The sequence below is a fragment of the Lissotriton helveticus genome, chromosome 3_1 (genome assembly GCF_964261635.1).
Source record: "Lissotriton helveticus chromosome 3_1, aLisHel1.1, whole genome shotgun sequence".
NCBI classification, from domain to species: domain Eukaryota; kingdom Metazoa; phylum Chordata; class Amphibia; order Caudata; family Salamandridae; genus Lissotriton; species Lissotriton helveticus.
The window spans coordinates 981278480-981301308 of record NC_136061.1 but is presented as its reverse complement, the minus strand read 5'-3'; the positions used below and the strand labels follow the sequence as shown (position 1 = coordinate 981301308).

Genomic DNA, 22829 nt, shown 5'->3' with positions numbered 1-22829 from the left:
CATAACGTCTAGTAGTTATCCCCAGCATGAAACACTTTGGAAATTGTTGGTGGTCACTGAAGGCCAAAGATGTTTGAAAAGGTAATATGCCCATCAGGAACGTCTTGAAACCATCTTGAACGCCAAAGCAACTGGTGCACTCTTGTTTGTAAGCCACAAAATACAGCTGTAGCCCGAGCAGGCAATGTAAGGGTTCTTTCTTTATTTTGGATATTTTACCGCTTTTAGTATCTTGATTGGTTTTGCTGCAGTCTAAATCCTATTTAACAAATACCATTGAGCTGTGCATATTGACTATGGCAGGATTTTTGTTCATGCCAGCTTGTTTGGATTAACAATGGGAAGAGATAACAGAAGAGAACTCTTGTTTATTTACTGAGTATTTTTGATAAACTGGGCGTAGAATGCTTTATTTAGCACAATCTCCAGCGCTTTCATTCAGCGGTTGCTAACTTCATTTTAAGTCTGTTTGATTATGTACTGCCAAGACTTGTGTTCTGAACTATTTTTGACTATGAATTGTCTGGTTCCTATTCCTTTTAGCAAGCATGCTGTGTGCCCTAATTCATAATTTAGAATCTTGCTTGCTTCATCTAATGGCTGCCGCCCAGGTTTAAGTAATGGGGTCTTTCCAAATACTGAAATTGTTTTGTTATGTTTTCCTGACTGAATAAATGATAATTATTCTGCTGTCAGCGGGATCAGCATTCAGCAAAGAGTAAGTTGGCAAGGAAGTATCGGCCCACACTCCCTCCCTGTGTCTGTGGTAGGAAAGCGGATAGCTGTGTGTTTACATGGCCCACGCTGTTGCCTTGACAATGCCAGTGCGTTAAGCAGGTGTGCCCAGGGTAGTCCGTGCCGTGGGAGTTAAAGATTGAGAACGTGAAGAGCTCTCCGAGAAGCTGGCGAGTGTGCGCACCTGTGTACTAATCCTCCGAGAGCACAAGCACTGCTGGCTCAAAGGTGAGACGTCCCCCCGAGAGAGGGAAAGAATTAAAGGTCATTCTCTGAAAAGCTTGCAGTTCTGAAGTGGCAGAGGATTTGAGAGCAAATGTCTGTGGAAGAATAGTCTGCCACACCACTGGGACCTCAAACTGAAATTAGCTAACATTTCATCTCGTGCAAGTTGCCTAAACCATTGATGTGCAAGCTGAAGCTTCAGAGCAGCCTGTGAATGCTTGTGTGTACACTTTCAAGCAGCTCTGAAAGGGATGCCGCGCAAAAAAAGCCTTGCTGGAGGGGAGGGGAGTTGGCATAGTTGCTGTTGCTCTGAATCTACTCAGTGTGGAGTTTTTGTCTCTGTGCGCTACTCTTTGCCAAGGCAGTGCTGCCTTTATTCTCAACTTTGAGAGGAAGTTTTCTTTAGAAAAAAACCTAAACCGCATGTGTCTCCTTCCCTCCCCAAAATCGAAATGTTGCTGTTGCTATGTTTACCAAGATCCCCTTTTAGCTTGGCATAGTCGGAACTCCATTGAAACTTCGGAGAGGTTTGAGATTTGTGCTTTAATCTCTCCACTACCCTGCGCTGTAGAAACGTGCTAGCCTCTGTACCCCTGCATCACTTGCGGCCTTGTTCCCTATCCTGTCTTGTTTACTACAACCCACGATGACTGGTTTCTTATCTATTGTCTCCTTATTTGGATTCTCACAGCTGGAGGGGAAGCTCTCCTCTTTAAACAAGAAGATGGAGGAATCTCACCTTCAGTTGGAGGCCCTGGTGCAGAGACGGGACCGAGAGAACCAAGAGTGTGAGGTCTTGATCGCCCTGCTGAGATCCGACGCGGAATCTGCTCACAATAACCAGTTAGTACATTCTGAGTGCTGTGAAGAGCTATTTAAATCGCCTCTGGGGCTACGAGGAGATTGGCTCAGTGGTGCTGGGGTTATAGTACTCTTTACATGGTGTTGGAATGCTACCTATTATCTCTGCTGTGAGAGACAGGTCTTTAACCAATGGCTACAGTTCAGATTTGACTATGAATGTGCAGGGAGTGCGAATTGTTTGTGCAATGGTTTTACAGACAGTTTGGGTACTAGTAGCATGAGGGTGGTATTATGTAGGGTGATCGTCTGTTCTCACTTGGATGATAGTCTGTGAAAATCAAGGGCAGCGCCATTTGTGACGGGACAGTGAAGTCAGGGCCGTTGTACGTCTGTGGAGTTAGTGGGTTGTATTTCTTTTTTCAAACGGCCTGGGGTTTTTCCAGCACCTTTGCACCAGCAATGTGGGCTGATTGGATTAGTTGTAATCGTATGAAATTACCTTCTTTATCAGAAACACTATTTACCAGTGGTTAAACATTGGAAGTAGCCTGGCTGTGATTAAATAGAGGTAGCAAGAATGTGGCGTGGCAGAGGTGTATGTTACTACATGAATGCATTAAATTCCAGGTGGGCGGTAAGAGTGTAAAGACTTGTGCCTCCTTGAATGCCGAGAGGGATGGCAGTACTTTCACCTGCATGTTGAGGGGACACCAGCACAGGTTTCCAACATCTTGCAAAACCTCGGATCTCTTGAGTCGTTTTTGTGTAACTGCCTTTGTGTGGAACATTGGAAGGTATGTGTGTTTCTTGACCAGCGGTGGTGGTCATAAGCAGATGACGGTGTGAATTTAGGTCTGTCATGCTGTGTTGTCTTCCAGACACTGAAGCAGAACTAGCTTTATCCTGTAAAATCTTCTCATGCTACCTATCCATTGTCCTACACATATTAAACTGGGCCTGGTTGACTCGATTGGCCCCATGTACACGTTGCCTTTTCCTGGGATCTACGGAGCATGTGCTCTAGTTGTTGCGTATCCACCTTTCTACAGTCCCTATTGTCTATGATTTAGACGGAAGCTAACAAACTCTTTGTTCTTCCTCTCAGAAAGTCGTGGCAGGATTCTTACCAGCGAGTCATGAAGGTCTTCACTGAGATGGTGAGATCCACTATAGCAACGGAGGACCTGATCAGTAGGAAGGTTGGCTTGTGCCTGGATGACAGCTTGGTGTCCGCTGGTGCCGGGAGTGACTCTGCGAATGTGGGAGAATCCCTGGGAGGTGCTGATGAAGAGGTGGAGCAGGATAACAGTAAGAGCACTATGTTCTACACATACTAAGTGGTAACCTTAGCAGCACACGGGGAAATGGATGCACCCAGTTATGTCTGCATTGCTACCAAGATACTTAGATATTGATGTCTGAGGTCATTTTCTCATTGTTAATGGAAACATATGAAGTCTGTTGAGCTTCTTGCCAGACGCATGTTTCACGTTTAGTCCCATGAACAATCCGAGTGCAAGAGATTGTTGGACTTTGTTGCATTTAGTAGCGGACATTCAATTGGGGCTATTAAAATCAGTGCCCACTATCCCCAAAGTCCGATCGTTTTGTCAGAAATGATTGCTTCACTCTTCAGGTCTCTTCTTGCTCCTCTCGTCCCGTGCCTCATTATCGCATCACTTCCTAGTGTATCAGTGTCCTGCTCCCTTCAGGGCCGCTAGTATGTTGTTCACAGCTTTCCTTTTCCCCGAGCCGTCCAACTCCCCTCACTGACCTGCTCATTTCCCTCACATGAGGAGGAATCTGCGCCCTTGTAACTTTCTGGGACTCTGTTGCAGGTGAACGGCTGCCGGGAAGTCCCGACGGCGAGACCTTGGCGGACCACAGCCAGCTTTCCACCCTGACGGACGAGGGCTGTGAGCTCTCGGAGCACCTCTGCGAGAGCCTCTTCGGCACCCCCGAGCTGCTGGCCGAGAGCGAGAGCCGGATCCTGAAGATCAGCCGGCGCCTGCGCACTGCCGTGGAGCGGCTGCTCGAGCTGGTGCGGGACTCCTCCAAGCAGGTGAGCGAGACGGGGGGAGTGCAGCATGGGCGACGCCGCGGTCACTTCTGCGGCTCCACGGGATCCGTAGAACTTCCCTCTTCACAGGCTGATGCTTTGGATCAGTAGAGCTTCTGCTTATGCGTCAATTACTACGAGTTAAAGGGCCTTAGATTATTAGGTCGAGCATTCGAGACCTCTTGTATATACTTTAGTATAGATTTATATACTTTAGTATATATATGTGTGTGTATATATATATATATATATGTGTGTATGTACTTTGTGGGTCTGGAGATCTATTTTATTTATTCAAAGTTTTATATAGCGCGAACAAGATCTTTACAGATATCAGAGCGCTTCACAGGGGGGGAGTGGGCAACAGGAGGGTGACTAGACATAATACTTGGGTACAGTATAGTAAACGGTAGCATAATAGGATAACAGTCATGTGCTAATAAGATACAAGTAAACATTCAGATAGACAGTAAAATAAGGCGGTGCAGAGTCTTTGATCTAGCTACAATAGAGATCATGAGATAACAGTAAACACTCAAATAGACAATAATATAAGACGGTGCAGAGTCTGATCTAGCTACAATAGAGATCATGAGATAACAGTAAACACTCAAATATATGAATATAATATAATGAATAAATGAATATAAAGTTATTGGACCATTAGGTATCCAACGTTACGAAATCGGTGCAAAGTCTCTGAGCAGCAACAGTAAGGATCAGGTGAACTTGGCCATAAGGATGGCTTTCACTTCTTTCTTGAAGAGTGCAGTGGAGGAGATAAGCCTCGTTTCAGGAGGGAGTGCATTCCAGATCCTGGGTGCCATTCCTGAGAAGGAGCGTTTGTATGTTTTTTCCTTACGGAATCTGCGAGGTTTCAGGAGCAGACTTTTTGTACTTCTATTGGATCTCGAGCCTCCTGATATAGATAACTTTTGAGTGAGGTAGTTGGGTGCCTTGTGGTGTATGGCTGAGTGTGTCATAACAGCAATTTTCAGTTGTATTCTGGCTTCAAAGGGAAGCCATTTCAGGGATTTCAAGTCAGGGGTTATATGAGAGTGTTTCCTTGAGCCAGAAATGAGTCTCGCGGCAGCATTCAAGGAGGCTCTTAGGGGTGCGGTTGTTGCTTGAGGGAGTCCACTGAGGGCCACAATTCCATAGTCTATGCGGGGGATGACTAGGGCTTGTACAGTAGTTAGGAAATCTTTGGCTGGGAGGAAGGGTTTGAGTTTCCTCAGAGTGTTGATTTGGAAGTTAGCTCCTTTCGTTGCTTTGCTAATGTGCTGTTGCATATTGAGCTTTGCGTCAAGTGTGATACCTAAGGATTTCGCAGAGTCCACGATGGTGGGTCGGACATTGAGTGCTGTTAGGTGATTGAGCCATATTTGGGTGGTGGTAATTTTCGCAGGGGGTGATATCAGGAGGAACTCAGTTTTCAACGCATTTAGTTTGAGGTGATTGTCGGCCAACCACGATTGGGTGTTTCTAAGTGTGCAGTTCAGAAGTTTGATATCTTCCGGGGATTGTACCTTTCGGTAAAGTTGAGTGTCATCGGCATACATATGGAAGTGTACATTGGATGCTTGGAGCAAGGTAGCGAGTGGTTCCATGATGAGGTTGAACAGCGTGGGTGAGAGGGAAGATCCTTGTGGGACGCCTAAATCTACTGGCACAGGTGAGGACAGCATGTTGTTGATCTTGAACTTCTGGGATCGGTTGTGTAGGAAGGAAGTGAACCATTTGAGCACAGTCCCGGATAAGCCCATTCTGGTATTTAGGAGCTCTAATAGATTCTCATGTTTGACCGTGTCGAATGCTGAGGAGAGGTCCAGGAGGATGAGGAGGCAGGAGTCATTGCGATCAAGGATTTGGAGGGCGTCATCAATTATGTGTGTCATGGCCGTTTCCGTGCTGTGTTTCGCTCGGAAGCCTGATTGATGAGGGTCGAGGAGTTCAAACTGGTCAATGTGTTTTGTTGGAGTTGCACACATTTTTCCAGTAGCTTGGCCAGAGTGGGGATATTGGTGGTAGGGCGGTAGTTGTTTAAGTCAGCCGGGTCAGCTGTAGGTTTCTTGAGTATGGGCGTGACTTGCCCCACTTTGAGGGAGTCTGGGATGAGACCTTGCTGAAGGGAGCTGTTAATGATTTTAGTCCAGAGTGGGAGGAGAACGGGGGTGAAGTCTCTAACAGCATTAGCAGGTAGTGGGTCTGTGAGGTGATTAGAGGGCTTCAAGGTGCCGAGCAGTTTGTGTATTGCTTCTTCAGAGTAGGTGTCGAAAGACGACCAGGAAGCGTTATTTTTAGGTTGGGTGTCGGGCCTTTTGAAGAGGCTCGGGTATCGACTTACATCAATAAGGAGGTCACTCCTTATGTTGTCGGTCTTTAGCTTAAAGAAAGCAGAAAAGTCTTCACAGTGTGGGATGTCATTTGTTGTGTCGTTTGATAGTAAGGGTTGCGTCTTGGTTTGAGTTTTGACGAGTTCGAACAGCTTTCTTGGTCTGTTTTTTGCTTGGTCCAGCTGAAGAAGTCAGATTTCGCGCGCTTGATTTTCCTAAAGTAGGCATTTCTCTTGCTCTTAAGTATTTTGCGATGCCGTGATGAGGGGTCAGATCTCCATGTGCGCTCTGCCATTCGCATAGCACGCCTGTCTTCATTGAGTCTGCCATCATACCAAGTGTTCGAGATCTTGGTGGAGACTCTCTTTAGTTGAAGTGGGGCGGCTTCATTGATTATTGAATTCATAGAGTCGAGGTAGTGGTCAGTCAGTGATTGAACATCAGAGGTGCCAGGTGGGGGAAGGAGGCGATTGGTGAGGTGGGGAGGCAGGGAGTTGGGGTTAAGGTTCTTCATGTCCCTTTTCCAGATCTTAGATTTGGTGGGTTGAGCCGTGATAGGTTTAACCTTTTCATTGATGAAGAAGGTGATAATGTGGTGGTCTGACCAATCACAAGGTTGGATTGCCCCTAATTGGGTGGAGTCTTCGTTGGCGATGATGAGATCAAGTATGGAGCCTTTGTCGTGTGTTGGGCTGTTGCATATTTGGGTGAGGTTAAACGCGTCAAGGAAAGTTTTGAGACTATTCACCACTGCGTCTTTCTGATCGTTCCAGTGGAGATTGAAGTCGCCCAGGTAGATTTGCGTGATCTGCCGACCAGCGTTGGATGAGATCGTGTCCATGAGTTGTTGGGTGAAGATGAGGTTGTCCCCAGGCGGGTGATAGATGAGATGTAGAGCACATACTGGTTTGCCCTCGCTGGAGATATCAAGACAGAAGAGTTCACAAGACGTGAGGGAGGGGGAAGTGATTTTAGCAACGGAGAGGTTGCTCCTGAAAATGCATGCGATTCCCCCGCCCGTCTTGCCGGTCCTGTCGAGTCTAATGATGTGGTAATTGGGGGGAACTAGTATGGCCATGATAGGTGTAGAGGCTTCCGTTAACCACGTTTCAGTCAAAATGGTTAGGTCAAGATCCATTGATGTGACGAGATCTGCAATGTTGGAGGAGTGCCTCTGGGCCGATCTGCAGTTGAGTAGGATGCATTTGAGTCTGGGGGTGAGAAGGGTGGTCGAGTGTTCTAGAGCGAGGGGTATTTTTCTGAGATTGTTGGGGATGGAGCATCTGCTGCTTAGAGTTGGGTGCCTAATGGGATTTGTGAGAATTGTGGGTATGGGGAGTTGTGAGGACGATGTGTGTTTTACCGGGCCAGGGCCAAATGAGCGGAGGAGGGTGTCTAAGTCATGAACCGACAGGGAGTTATGAGCGCGACGGGGGCGGTGTATGTTGCTGCGGTCGCGGATAGTGGGCCAACGCGGAGAGTGTGAGCCCACCCGTCTCACCCCTGGAGCGTGATGAATGCGAGGGCCTGTGGGGAAGGTGTGGCCTTTGTTGGATACGGAGGTGTTGGTTGTAGGTCGGTGTTGTCTGGGGTGTGTGTGGAGAAGTTCTTTGATGGTGTGGAGCTCGTCTTTGACTTGTAGGAGGGTTGTTAAAATCAGGTCGAGCTGTGAGTTGGGGCTAGCGTTGGAGATGAGGGCCGTGGGTGGGTTGTTGAATAGGGAGCTGGAAGGCGAGCTGGGGACAGGGGGGTGGGGTGTGCAAGTGTCAGTGGAGTGTTCTGCGGTAATAGTGAGTGGGGTGGTATTCGATGGATGAGAGAGAATGTGGGCGAGGGGTGTGGGTGTGGGTGAGGAAGGGGTAGGCTGGGACGTAAGGGCGAGGCCATCGTTGGGAGGCGACGCCGGTGAGTTGTGGGATGAGTGAAGACTGAAGACAATAGGGGTGGCAGGAAGGTAGTGGGGGCTGAGTATGGGAGGGTAGAGAGGGGGGGATGTTAAAAAGCGAGGGGTGGTGAGCTCTGTGTGTCTGGTTGGGAGGGTGGGGAAGTGAGGAGTGAGAATGGGGGGGAGATAGGGTGGGAGAGACATCTGCCACGTAGGAGGGGAGATATGCTCCGGGCCGTTGTGGGTTCAGCGAGACTCGTAAGAGGTGTGGAGTGGGTGGAGGGGAGGGTGGGGGTATGTGTGATGTGGGAAGGGGGACGATCTTCGTCAGTGAGTGAGGGGTGTGGAGGGATTACGTTGGGTGTTTGACTAACTATAGCACTGGGGGGATGGGTTGGGTGTGTGTCATTCCGCTGGTGAGATGGGCAGGGTGGGTTATATTGGGGGATGGAGTTGGGGGGTGTGGTGCATCTTGGTGTGTGCGAAGTGGGGGACCGCATTTTGGTGATGTGATCTAGGAAGGTAGGGAACAGGTGGTCGAGTCGGTCAAGATTCCTATCTGTGGCTTGGAATAGAATGATCCCGTTGTTGTAGATGGTGATGGTGGCTCTGCCAGGGAAAACTTGGGATGGCGTGATAGAGAGCGTCAGGCTGTGAGCGGATTTACTGGTGGTGGAGCTAGTGAGAATGGAGAGGAGCGCTTTCCTCCACTGTGCTCTACGCAGAGTGTGGAAGATGATATCAGTGCTCGTGGCTCCATTGATCTGTGAGAAGTAGGTGTCCACACACGGTGTTTCAGGGTGAGCCATCAGAAAGTTGTGTTTGTAGCGTTTGGCGTTTTTTTTGGAGAGCCCTGGTGTGTAGTTAATTTTGTATGTGTGCTCGCCTGTGCGTTCCATGGTGGAGGAGGCGTAGGCAGAAGAGAGGGGGGGGGGGTGTACGTGGGTGAGTTTGTGAGGTTTGTGAGGTTGAGGGGCTGTAAGCCTAAGTGGTCTTAGGTATGGGCGGTGGGTGTGGATGACTAGTCTAAGATGGCTGCCCCAGTGGAGGACTAGTCAAAGATGGCCACCGGGATAACATAAAGGGGTACAGGGGTAGTAGTCCTTTCTCTGTTGTTGATGTGCCTTAGAGAGACAGATTCACTTTCTGCATTGGTAATACTGATGAAATGCAGGCAAAAATATAGGTGCTAACAACAAGGTTAATGCGTCAAGTGACACAAATGAACAGCCAGAAAAGTATGAGGTGGCGATCGTTGCAAAGTGAGTTGGGTGCACGTTAAGAATACCCAAGTTACAAGATGCAGTATAATACTACAATAAAGAAATATATCAGACCTAGGACTAGTCTGCAGCTGCTTAGGGACTTTTTTTTTTCTGTTCAACTGCCTCTCTTTAACTGTCTTGATAGAAAACAACCAGCAGACGTCAATTAACTACCAGAATTGCTTTCTTCTGAGGGACTTAATTTATTTTATTTTTCTGGCAACTGCCTCTATTTAACTTTCTCAATAGAAAACGACCAGCAGATGTTAGTAAAATACCAGATTCACTTTAGCATTCTCTAGATTCCAGTCCATAGAAATTGTATTCCACGAGCACCCATAGACAATATTTTTTAAAATCTTGTATTTTCAGTGATATGACCACCGAAGGCCCTGATTTTATATTAAAAACAGCTTTGGACTATACTTTGGTGATCCTGGGTTTGAACCCCTATGATGAACATCTTTGTTTGGTGACTTTCACCTTTGATGACTTGTCTTTTTCGGCCTTCTGTCCCCTACACACCTTTCTCCTCTTGCAGTTTCACCCTTGGGATCGCAGGCACTCTAATCACCATGGTTTTGTTGCATATGTTTTGTATCATTTTTAGCCCTCTACAGTTGGGATTGTTCCTTAGCATGATTGACTTTCCTGTTGAAGTTTGCTTTCGGGCCTGGCCAAGAAAAAACCGGAGATGGTATCCCTAGCTTTACTAGCTTCCTGTCCATTGTTTTCTGACCTCCTGGCCTCTAAGTTTATGCTTTTGCTCTCTCTTTTAGATGCATCCGGACGAACTGCGATTTCTCCGATTGTTTTACCACATTTCTGATTTTTTTCAGTACGAGCCTGGTTCTATTTATTTGACCTTTTAGGGTGGTGATTAATCCTTGCAGTGCCATGGCCTCTTAAAGAGACAGTCTGCAGACTTTCAGTTTCCATTTGCTAGCTTTCTCTATAGGCTTGTGATTCCATGTATCTGTTGAAAGGAACCAGGTGTTCTTTTTCATCTGCACCTTGGGTGTTTGTATGGCCTCCAGGTTTACCCCTTTTAGACATCTGTTTCCCACTGCATTCTCGAAGGTCCCCACTGCTTTACTCCTGTACAGTGTTACTGTGCGTCTTGGCATGTGTGACCTATCTTGGTTGACCACATTTCATCTTTTTAGAACCGTGGTGTTCTGCCACTATGCTTATGCTGAGAAATGTGTTCTTTCTTAGTACAGTGTTGTATTGTGTACCCTGATTGTACTAATTATTTTTCTCACTCGCTGACTAGGGGAGTGTACTGAACAACTTCCATTTGGACCACATTTCTAGTTGGTTTTATTTTTGCTAGAAACTCAGAAATGAAGGTATAGTAGTGTCTTTTAAGCCTGTTCCTTACATGTTTGCAATATCGCTGCTCTGCTTCTGTCTGGCAGACTGGATACAGAGCAGCATCCTACCTAACATCGACTGTTTAGGCCGTTTTCCACCGAAGTTCTCATTTAAAGTGTTTCCTTTGCTTGGTGGCAGGCTCTTTTTTTATTTTTTTGATTGACACTCCTCCATCTAATGTCCCCTCAGAAGAATGGTGCAGTTTTTGGTTGCAGCAGGAATGCTTAAAACAATAGACCTATCTTTTGCTGCCTGCCTTCTTGAAAGCTTGGCAAGCTTAGGAGTGGCTATGGATCAGTGGGTGTCTTTCTGGTGTCTCTACATTTCTCTAGCTGTCCTTCTAAGAGCCTCCCATTTGGTTCTTCGTCCCCTGAATAAGTCTTGCAATTTCCCCAATAACAACCATAGTAGACTTTTGTCTTTCCCTCTCTTCCTCCAATTGTGAGGGAAAGAACAAAATAGGTCTTGTTTTTAGCAGAAGTAGATGACCAGGCAGTGGCCCTGTTGCTTTCAACCCTTTTCTGCCCCTGGATAGCCACACAGTTTAGACTAATTCTAAGGACATAGAGGTTCTTGCTTCACGTGCCATTGCTTTTGACTCCTTTGCTCCTACTCTATCTTAGAGGTTGAGTTCTGCTCTCCTCCCTTTGAGAGGGCAAACTGGAGTGGAAGAAGTGTAGGGAGCGGGACCAGAGAATGATTATATCATGTGCACCTGTAGTTTTGTATGTGGATTGAGATAGTCTGAAATTTCCCTGAGCATAATGACGATTATATAGTGCACAGGTTGCATGTAAACGTATCCTGTTGAAAACAGCACACACCCACTCCACGTATGAACAAATGTACAGGAAGTGAAAAATAAACCAGAATGCCAATATCTATTTAACATGCAATGACATTTAAAGTCCCTACAGTAAAGCACTTAAATATGGCCATGATCCTACTGGCATGCTTATTTATTTAGTTTTATATAGTGCTAGCTGGACCCAGGGGTAACAGCGCGCTTTCAAGGTTAAAGGAAAAAGTTTGCAAGCGCTACAAGAAGGTCATCATAATATCAGTCATAAGATGGTACAGCACTAGTGGTTATAAAGTCACAAAGTATAAACATAGGGCACATGGGGGAGAACATAATCCGGGATAAAAAGGTGATTCAGCAAGTCATTACACCATCTAGAAGGCATTAATCAACTCAGGAAACAGAACAGTTTGTGTGCATGTTGAGGTAGTTCTGGAGGTGTAGAGATTTGACTTCACGTTTGATGAAGGGGAAAGAGAAATTGCAGCAGAGATATTTGGGTAGTGAGTTCCAGATCTTTGGAGCATGTCCTGAGAAGGAGCAAGCCTGGAATGATTTCTCCTTGAAGTTGGGGGGAATGAGAAGAAGAGCATTCGAGCTGCAGCTCTTGAAATTCTGGTTTCTAGGTATTTGGGAGTATTTGTATGACCCACTTTGTGGGTGATGCAGGCTGTCTTGAAAAAGCATCTTACATCAATGGAATGCAAATTAAGACTAATGAAGGCAGTAGAGATGTGATCACATTTTTTAGTACCTGTGATGAGTCTGGCAGCTGCATGGGGAGAGCAGCATTAAGGGGCGCCCGGTGACATTTAGGAATTCCTGTGAGGAGGGAATTTCCGTAGTCAAGTTTTGAGATGACAGCAGATTGCACTACCGACTTAAGATCGTCCGGAGGAATAAACCACTTTACTTTCCAGAGATGTCAGAGTGTGTAGAGCGCTCCTTTGGCAGAGTTGTTGATCTGTTCCTCCATGGGTGTGTTTTTGTCATGGGTGACACCCATAGATTTAAAGGACTCAGACAGAGAAAGAGCAGTTAAGAATCTCCAGATTCTTGATCCAGTCTAGGATAGGCAAATGGTTGTTTTTGAGGGAGAAGAGCTGAAGATCAGTCTTATTGGGGTTGCATTTAAGATGGTTGGTTTTGAGCCATGATTGTATATTAATAAGTGTAGTGTTCAGTTGTCAGAGGTATTGGGGTGATTTGATCTTGCAGTAGAGCTGTATGTCGTCCGCGTATAGGTGGTATTTTACACCTGCTTCGTTCAACATGGTGGTGAGGGGGTTCCCAGGAAGATATTAAATAGGGCTTGGGAGAGGATAGAGGCTTGAGGTACACAGGAGCTGAGTTGGAGAAACAACTTTGTATTTTTATTTGTTGACAGCGATGTTGTTGATAGGACAATATTTAATCAATCTTGTTCATCTTTGTTGCTGAGTAAATGTTTGCTATCATTTTAAATTCTGTATGATTTAAATATCAGGCATAGCGCTAGTTGCAAGTATTTATTGGAGTTTGCGTTGGATCTTTTCATAATTATAGAACATGACATTAAAGAATACATTATCCAGGGCAATTGTCCAATATCCTAATGTCCTCATGTTGAGCTTTTCTCTTTATTTTCACTGTTGCATCACATCCAGGGCGATATCGTTGTTAGTCGTATCCACAATTCTTTTATACATCCAAATGAGATTGTAACCAGCCAAAGCACGTTTCATCTTTGATGTAAATCATGGACTTCCCCAGGGCTACAAAAATAATCAACCCTTAGATGTTAAGATGAAACATTTTACTTTTCCCCAACATCGACAGCCCTCCAAATGTTCATTCTTCTAAGTGAATCTGGCATTTACCATAACACAAATAGGAAATTAAGATGCTGGAAGGGGCTTTTTTTGTGTATGATGTCTGTATACTACAGTGGCTAATTTTAGTGGTGGTCCACCCACCACAGTGTTTCTGCACAACTTTCGACTTTGTATAGATGATCTTAACTGAAGGAGCATCATAAAATAAACTTTGTATATTTAGATCCTTTGATTCCTGGTGTAGTACAGGAATCATTATGATGGAAATTGACGGGTGTCTGGTTTTCCATTCATGTGCAGGCTATAGCTGCAGTTGTCCAAGTTCTTACAGTTCATTGGTATCCGTTTGTCTTTTCTTTTAAGTTGGAGCAAACCCATGAAATCCAGGCCCACTTTGAGGAGGAGTTTAACCAAAGAAATCAAGAAACTGCTCAAGTAGTCAAGCAGCACCAAGAGCTCCTTCAGCGTTTAAATGAAGAATCACATGAAAAACAGCAGCTTGTACTGGAACTGCACAAAGCGAGAGGTAATAAACTGTATGAAGGCCTTTTCACTGTTTGTCTTGACTGCATGTGCTAAAATAACATTACACAACAAACTTTAAAAAATCCTAATGGAATCCCCAGTTTCTTAATCCCAGTAGACGCGTATGAATCGTATGCCATCTTTGTTCCTTGAATGATAGGAAAATATCATTTAAGATCACTCCTCTCCATTAGCTTATGTTAAATATATTTGCCTTACATTTCTTAGGTGTTATTGATGGGTATGCAGCAGAAAAGGCAGCTTTAGAAGAAGCTTTGAATGAGAAGGAAGATTCCAGGCTTTGTGTGATTTTGCAACTGGAGAAATTGCGGGAGGAGTTTCAGGAGCTTACCCAGGCACAGGCTGTGCTAGCTGAGGAACGGGAAGTGTTGCAGAGACAGAAGACTGCTTTGGCTGATGGCTCTTCTGGTATCGGTAAGCCAAACTAGGCTTTTAATGTTGACTTCAATAATGGATTTGTTCTGTTAAATGTATATTTTCCTGTGTGACCTACCTGCACTTTTTCACATTGTGGTGTACTTAGACTTGCTCAAATTGTAATTTCTTGTTCTACTTTATCCTCTTAAAGATTCAGTGTATTTATAAATTAATTACTAAAGACCAAAAGGCACATCGACAGTCTATAAACTCCCTAAATTAGTTTTAAAAACGTTTCCTCCTTCAATCATCATAAAGACAAATCTGATAGACGTCTACCTGCAGATTCCTTACCTTTGAATTCCCCAGGCGTCGGGTTGGATCGGGATACTTTTTCTGGGCAAAACCCCTTGTGCGCGGCATCCGGTTACTCCATTTGGCTCCACGTGACGGCTTCCGTAGCGTTGGTTATGATGTTACGTTGCCTCTATAGGCGCCACCCAGGTGCTCGTACGTCAGTTCTTTTCTTTCCATGCCAGTTATGCGCCGATCCGGGAAGAGCTACCCCTCTTTGGCAGGTTTTTTTCTTGACTTTTGTTGAATTCGGGGTATTTTATTCCACTTTGTGTGTGAGGGATGTCTTTGAGGAAGACCGGTTTCAAGCTGTGCAGTGCTTGCCACTGCATGATGTAGGTTACTGTTCCCCACCTCATCTTACTCTAGTGTCTCGACCACGACAACGACTCAGTTGTGCTCAGACTGCTGGGTCATGGCTGGGAAGGCCTTGAGGGAGCGAGTGATGAATCTCCTTGTGGCCGGGCAGTCGACACCGATCAGTGAGGCTTCGCGGAGGTCCCGGTCCCGATCGGAGAAGGAGGTGGCTGGACCAGTCCCGAAGCCTTATGTCCTCGTAATCCTACTCAAGGTCCTCTGGACACTCTGGGAAGAGGCATAAGAAGAAGAAGAGGAAGTCCAAGCGGACTTTATCTTCACCTCGGCTGGCGGTAGTCATCGAGAGATGTATGGAGCATTGACACTCTAGGCACGGTTCCTCGGAGCCGACTTTGCGTCCCCCACCCTTTCTGGGAGCCAGAGCGTCTCCCGCTCAAATAAAATAAATTTGTGAGGTAATGTGCTGCGTTTTTGAGCGGAACAACCCTGCTGGCGAGCCTTCGGGCCTCGCGTAGTCTGAAGCGGTCCTATTGGGTTCGAAGCCATCTGCTCTGGGCGCCGGTGGGGCCTCCAGCATCCGATCCTGAAACGGGGTAGAGGCCGGTCATGCCAATGCGATCTTCCCCGTTTTTGGACCCAAAGTCCGTGCCTATGGCGCTGCCAGTGCCCATCGGGGGCACCAGCCCCGTCCTCCTCCCCGATAACAGAGCTGGAACGACTTCGCTCAACGCAGATTCCGGCGGGGTTGAACCCAGTGGTTCTCTGTTGTAGCCTGAGCACTTTGCGGATGTGCTAGGCTCAGAAGAGGAATGGAATATAATCGAATGGGTCTGTGGACCCTCTAGAACACCAGGGTGTCACTGAGGAGAACTTGGACTGATATGGGTAGCTTGGGGAGGCCAGTGGACTGGCATTTTGTCTCCGCCAACTGTGGCTACAGAGGAGGGAGCATCCTATACCATGGTGGTGAAGAGGGCAGATTAGGTCCTTGGACTGCAAGTCAGGATTTATCTCCTGACCGAGGTGCTTCAACCAGGGGCTTCCACCTCCGAACCACATTTGCCCTTTAATGAAGACTTACAGACGTCCTCCTAGGCACGTAGTCAAGCCTAGCACAGGGGGTCCTATGAATAGGACGATTGCACGCAGCCATTGCCTGGCTCCGTGCGGCCATAAGTTCCTCAGCCAACACCCCACCCCAGCAAGTTTGGTGGTGCAGGCCTCTACGTCCCAGGGTGTGTTCCCTTCTGCCCTTCCGGATAGGTAATCCAAGCGGCTGGACTCATTTGGGAAGAATTTGTTCTCTTCCTCCAGCGTGGCATTGTGGTCTGTGAATACCGCATGCTTATTGGGCCTTTTCTCCTATTGCCTTTGGGAGACAGTTGCGCAAGTGCTGCCACAGGTCTCAAAAGCGGCAAGGGCTGTGCTCTCTCAAGCGGTCAAGGATGGGAGAGATGCAGCAAAATTCACCATACTGTGTGGTTTAGATACGACCAATGCACTGGGCAGGTGAATCTTCACAACCGTGGCATTGAGGCGCGATCCCTGGCTTCGAACAACTGTTTTCCCGGTGTAAGAAAGTGGCTCTGTATATACTGGACCAAAGTAAGGTACAGTGTGCACAGAGTCCACAGTCCCCAGAGGTATGGCAGAGGCTAAAGTTAGATATGACCTTACTCTCTAAAGCGGTAGCTTGGTCGAGCAGTAAGGCAGTATCAGAGGACAGTGTAAAGCATTTGTTGTACACACTCAATCAGCAAATGGCCTCACACACTCAAAGACTGAACTCTAGGCCAATTGTTTTGTATATAAAAATATATAGTTGTTTATTTTAGAACCACAGTAGGTATCATAAATACTTTCTCAGAATGAAATGTTGCAATTGAATACTTTCAAATAGCAGTTGACTTTTAGATGCAATGGTTACAGTTGTTGCAATATGCAACACAAGTTTAAACACAAAATAACATTGAGCTCAATGGAAGTTATTAAGTAAATGCAATAAAATCACTTTATGTATATTTTTCTAACTCCGGGTTGGATCCTTGATTCAATCTTGGTGCATTTCCTGTAAACAGTTGAAAGAAATCGTTTTTGTTATACACGTGATTTTTAAGGAATATATGTTAAGTTTAGGAAATGGACACTTGGAAGGTTTTCTGGCAAAAACCAGACAATGAATTCCTATGGAGGAAAATTGAGTTAACAGTAAACCACGGTTATAATTACTTTTCAGGTTCAGTGCTGGGCTGAAAGATACAGCACTGGGATCTCTCCTGATAACAGGCGAGTAATTTGGAATTCGTTGATCGGCTGATTTTTTTTTTTTTATTGAATATTTTAAAGTTGCAAAACTCCACACTTTGAAGAAATTCTGAGTGAAACCCAGCCAATGTTAACCTATGGAGAAAATGAAGTTATCAGTCTTTGGAAAAGTACTCGGCTGGCAGAGGAAAGGTTCCAGTGGTAGACTCGGGGGTCTCCCAGGGTCAGGTCAGTACAGTCGTTACACCCTCAGCGACACAGGGGCAGCCGGGTGCCGAGTGAGTAGGCCCAATGTTATCCTATGGAGGATAGGGGGCCTTCGGTTGGTGGCTGCTAGCAGGCAGACAACGCAGCTGTGGGAGCTGAGCTCTTGGTCACTTACACAGTGCAAGTGGAGAAGTAGAGTAGGGTAGTTGCTGCACTTCCAGTGGCACTCAGGCGGCTGGGTGCAGGGTGCTTTTGGGCCTTCGGGCGCCCAATGTTATTCAATGGGAGACTTGGAAGCTGAACAAAGGCTGCAGGCTCTGGGACCGAGATTTTTCAGGTGCGACCACCACTTCGAGAGGTAAGTTGGGATCTTGGAGGATAGGTAGACACCCAGGAGTTGGGCACAGGGGGCCGTGGGGCGCCCGGTGTAGGGGTGTCGTTTGATGTTGGGAAATCTTACCCTCAGCTGGTCGCAGTTGGAGGGGTCCCTTGTTGTGAGGCTGCAGGCGTCGTCAGGATCATCGAGGAGGGTCCTTGGGCACTGGATTCGTGGTCACAATTGCCGGGAGGACGTCCTCAGGGTCTTTGTCCACTCAGGCACGGGCTGGGCTCGGCGGGTGCAGAGTGTGCTGGATTCGCTGTTCCTGGCTGGCACCAGGGGTTGTTGCTGTTTGAGCAGAACCACTGCTCATGGGAGTCCCAGTCTTTAGATGAGCAAGGCAGGCAGGTCCTCCTGGGTTTTCGAGGTTGCTGTCCACAGGAGACGCCGTGTTTTTAGCAGGAGCAGGTTCAAGGATCAACAGGCCGGTAGGGCTGGGGCCAAGTCAGTTGGTGTTGTCCTCTTGTTAGCAGCTGCATGGCAGGTCTTTTTGTTTCTTGTTTCAAATCGGGATCTGAGGAAGGAAGGTTCAGGGTGCCCCTAAATACTAAATTTAGGGGCGTTACAGGTAGGACAAGGGCATGGACCAATGGGTCCCTGTCCTGGGGTGAGTACACCCCCTATCCTGCCACTCTCCAGTGGGAGGGGGGCAGGGTCCTAGCTCTGATTGGGTAGGGCTCCCTATCCTCAAGATGGCAGTAGCCCAGAGTTGTGCTTCACCTCACCTCTATCATGTGAGGGGTGGGGTTGGCAGAGGCTGGCACACCCCCTTTCCTTCCTTTGTTTTTCCCGCCTGTCTTCCCGCCAGAGTGGATGTCCGAACCGGTGGGGGCCAGTTGCTGAGTACAGCAAGTGACCTGGAGAAGCTCACAAAGGCGCCATGCCTTTGAAGCTTCCCCTACCCATCCTGGGGGAGGAGGCTTGGCACCTGGTCCCAGGACGTGCATTGTTTCAGGCCCCGAGAGCGGCAGGCTCTCAACACAGGGGTCCAGAAACATGTCTGGCGGTGGCAGCCTCGGTAGCCACGCAGTCCAGACACTGGGAGTTGGTTAGGTTTCAGGGGGCATCTCTAAGATGCCCTCTGTCGTGCATTTGGCATTAACTCCCACACTGGCATCAGTGCGGGTTTAATGTGCTAGGAAGGTTGATATCAAACTTGTCAGTCTTCAGTGTAGCCATTATGGTGCTGTGGAGTTCGTAATGACAACCTCCCAGCACCATATACTCTTAATAGCATCACTGCACTTACAGTGCCCAGGTATGGCCCTGGGTACTGTGGGAGCACAGGGCTCATGCACCTGTGCCCACACCACTGGCATAGTGCACCCAGCTAGAGGGGTGACTGATGTATGCCAGGGCAGTGTTTGTAGGCATGGCACACAGGGATGTGTGCCATGTTGACTCTTTGTTTAGTTCTGCACCAAGACACCCAGCCTGCAAAGACAATTTGTTTGTGTGTGTGTGTCAGGGTACAGGGCCCCTAAGGGTGGCACAATAAGTGCTGCAGCCCTTAGGGGTCTTCTCTGGTCACAATGCCCTGGGTACCTAGGGTACCATTTACCAGGGACTGACATGCGGCCAGAGATGCCAATTGGGTTTTGGTATCAACACAGTTTTAGGGAAGGAACACAGGCCCTGGGCAACTGATTGGCAGGAGCTCAGGGCACACTCAGTCAAAGTACATCAGCAATCCAGCAAAAAGTGTGGGCATACCATGCAAGAAAGATGGCACTTTCTCACAACCGGAGGCTGTCCAGACTAATCTGATGGGCAAGCCCTATGATGGAACCCACCTTTTTGGGGAAAAGGCAGACTCGGCCCTGGTCAGGTTCAAGCAATCTCTAGCGAATGGCCTAATCCTTAGGCCTCTCCTCTACTCCTCGTGGACAGTCTTTCTTTCTCCCCTTTCGTTGCAGCGGAAGGGGTTTCCAGCCGCGTCAGCCCTATCCCAGCCACCATCCTATACAGTTGTGTGAGGATGTGGATGCTGTGCATTCCGATCCAGGAATGGAGCCCAGAAGTGATCGGCGACACTGCCCCCAGCAGCCGCAGTTTCCAAGCACTCCTAGGCTTATTCTGCATGGCCACGCTACTCCAGTTGGTGGAAGAATTAGTCATCATCTCCCTCACTGGAGATCCATTAAATCGGATGGGTCTTGCAGATCGTCCAGGAGGGCTACTCTCTGCCTTTCTTTTCCTCCTCTCATTTTGTCAAATCAGGAACGACTGACTGATGGTCATTGAAAGATGCTCCCAGAGGAAGTTACAGCTCTTGTTGCCAGGGGGGCTATAGAAAGTGCCCCGATTTCAGAAGTATGCAGTGGTTATTTCCACTACTTTCTGATTCCGAAGAAAAACAAAGGTCTGCGGCCCATTTTAGATCCTCGAACTGTCAGTCTCTTCCTCAAGAAGGAGAGGTTCAAGAAGCTCACTTGAGCTCATGCCTTGTCTGCCCTAGACCATGAAGACTGGATGGTAGCATTGGACCTCCACATCCATATCTTAAAAAAATCTCTGTTAAAGAGCGCTGTCGTGGGGCCCATGAGGGACTGCAGCGCCACCCACACGAGGAGCAACGCCCGATGATGAAGCACGACACCCTCAAGGGTGTGTGAGCACACTATATACCAGAGGATAATTTCCCCACCCCGCACTATCTCCAACAATACGGAGAGTCACATCTTTACAACCAGAATAGGTTGCCCTATCCTTGTTCTTTAGAAACAGTCACCCCTTAGTGAATATTATGTTTACATTTGGGAGCCTGGGTACTGGACCTGCTTCTTTCTTATTTAGCTCCCTGTCTGCTCCCCCGTCCCATTTTTTTAGGTGCACTTTGCTAGATAATGTTTGCCAGATAATGCTTTACCGAAGGTAAGTAACTTGTTCATCAGTGAACGTATTACATCTCAAGGTGTACAGAATATCCTTCAGCGAGAAATGAATTGTTAGGTACACTATTCGGACTCCTAAAAAGATGCCTGCCAACACGGTGGCACCCCAGATTAATTTTTTTAAAGTGCTATTTATATCCAGTGGTACCACTTCACACTGATGAACACTACTACAACTCATTATGTACATAGCATCTTTATATAATAATAACAATAATAATAATAATAATAACAATAATAATAACAATCCTAATAAACAAGTTTATAAAGCGCATGGCTACACTAGCTAGTGTGTCCCCGCACTGAGATTCTCTGCTCCATTTTGAGGGTCACTAGATTCACACTCTAAAACACCTACTATAGATTTGTAATGCTTCCAACATATTGCATGCCTTCTGTGTACAGCAAAATGGCATGGGTGTGATTTTTAGGATCCCTGACTGCTGTCCATCCTAGCACATGGCAAACTAAGGGGTATGTAACAGCGCAACAAATAGCCGTTAAAGGGGGCTTCTTGTCTTGTGCCGCATAAAATGAACAGGCATCTGATACCACTCCACCCAAATTAATCCAGGCTGGACTATTTGTGTACAGATCTATCCATTTTATTATTTCACACGAGATGCTGTTTCCAGTTCTGTCCTAATTGTCAGTTTCAGATCTGGAACCTTCTTTGGCCTGATCCCGGCTGTTTAATTATGAGATTGAAAAAGTGCAGCACTTGGTCATGGAGAGTTTCCATAAAGATCCCTTACCTCGATGCCAGTATTAATGAAAAGTTGAGCTTTTATTTGGATCAGATTTGAAGGCTGTCCAGGGTGTGTAACCTTCATAATGCATATGTTCCTACGTAGCACCATTATCACACAGTCACTTTACAGTTAAGTACCACTCAGAATTTTTAATATAAAATTGTTGTCCGCACTTTGCATTCCCGATCATAAGGTGAGCTGGTGTACACCGCACGTAAGAGCGGGTCACTGATCATAAGCCATCTTGGTCAGCGGTCTAGTTGTCCTGAAAGAGGAAGCTACCCTCTCTCTTTAAACCGATGCAAGCGCGAGCTCGCAGCATGCGCGCTGCTGGTACGCTGAAGGTGCACCCAAGGCAAGCACAACTGCCCCTGTCCACGCACCGGCCGCACACTGCACCAGCCATACTCCCGTTTTGGGAATAAACTCCACAGGGAATCACTTGCCATCGATATGAGGGGACAACTTCTGGCAATAAGTGAGCAGGGAGGCGGTGTTCTTATTTACAGGTCACTGGTAACTGCGTAAACAGTCTCTGAGAAAGCAGGGCGGCCAACCTTAAATGTGGCTTAGTAAATCTCAGATCCTGGTGAAACATTACTTGGAGATCAACCTCCTGTTGGAATTACATGACCTGGATGTGGTGTTTCTGACGGAAACATAGACATGCCCTGACTCAGGTGTTGAATTGGGGTTGGCTTGTCCACCAGGCTACAGGGCCTTTCACAAGCTGCGGCCCAACAGAAGAGTAGGTAGAGGAGGTTTTCGGCAACTAGCTGGAGCAGCAGTTCTCTATCATCCAAGAATGGCTCAAGTCCACCATCTTTCGCCCTGAGGTGCAAAGTAAGACCTTAGACATGCCATTCAATGGGGATGCGCTATTTGGTAAACACTTTGACAATGTTTTACAGGAAAGTAAGTAGGACATGGACACAGTAAAAGCTTTAGGAACGCTCCACTATAGGAAAACACCTTTTTGAGGGGCAATGGTAGATGGTCATATTCCTTTCGAGGGAGCTATCCGAAATACCATCCGCAGACTTGCCAACCTAAAAATGGTTATCAACCACAACAATTGTATAGAGCTCCGCCAGCTGCCGCTTACTCCAGACAGCAAAACAGGAGAAAGCAGCCCCCTCCTCAACCCCCCCCCCCCCCCCCCCCCAGGCCAGACACCTTCCCAGCTCCTGCAACAATTCGGTTACACATCAATCTCAATACTGCAAACTGAGCTCTTGAGGCGGAAGCCGGGAGCGTGATTTGACTTGTTTTTAAAATACCCCATTTCAATTGTCACTTGAATAAATTGTTATTATTTACTCACTTGCTCCGGTTCTGGTCGCACAGCGGATTTAGCGCTGTTGCGGCACCCCAACCAAAAAGCTCTTCTTGCCGCCATCTCGGCGAAGCCAGAGGCCACGCCCCCCGCCGCCGACCTACAAAAGACGCTGATTG

General features: G+C 47.0%; 1 protein-coding gene across 6 annotated transcripts in view; it reads left to right on the top strand.

The window, feature by feature from the left end:
- PCNT (pericentrin) overlaps positions 1–22829 on the top strand; it is a 1333356-nt gene that overhangs the window by 496346 nt on the left and 814181 nt on the right. For all 6 annotated transcript variants that reach the window (XM_078681435.1, XM_078681433.1, XM_078681434.1 and 3 more), the window contains 5 exons: positions 1652–1803; positions 2870–3072; positions 3603–3826; positions 13666–13828; positions 14056–14262. In XM_078681435.1, the coding sequence (XP_078537561.1) occupies positions 1652–1803; positions 2870–3072; positions 3603–3826; positions 13666–13828; positions 14056–14262 (949 nt within the window). The remainder of the gene's footprint in view (positions 1–1651; positions 1804–2869; positions 3073–3602; positions 3827–13665; positions 13829–14055; positions 14263–22829) is intronic.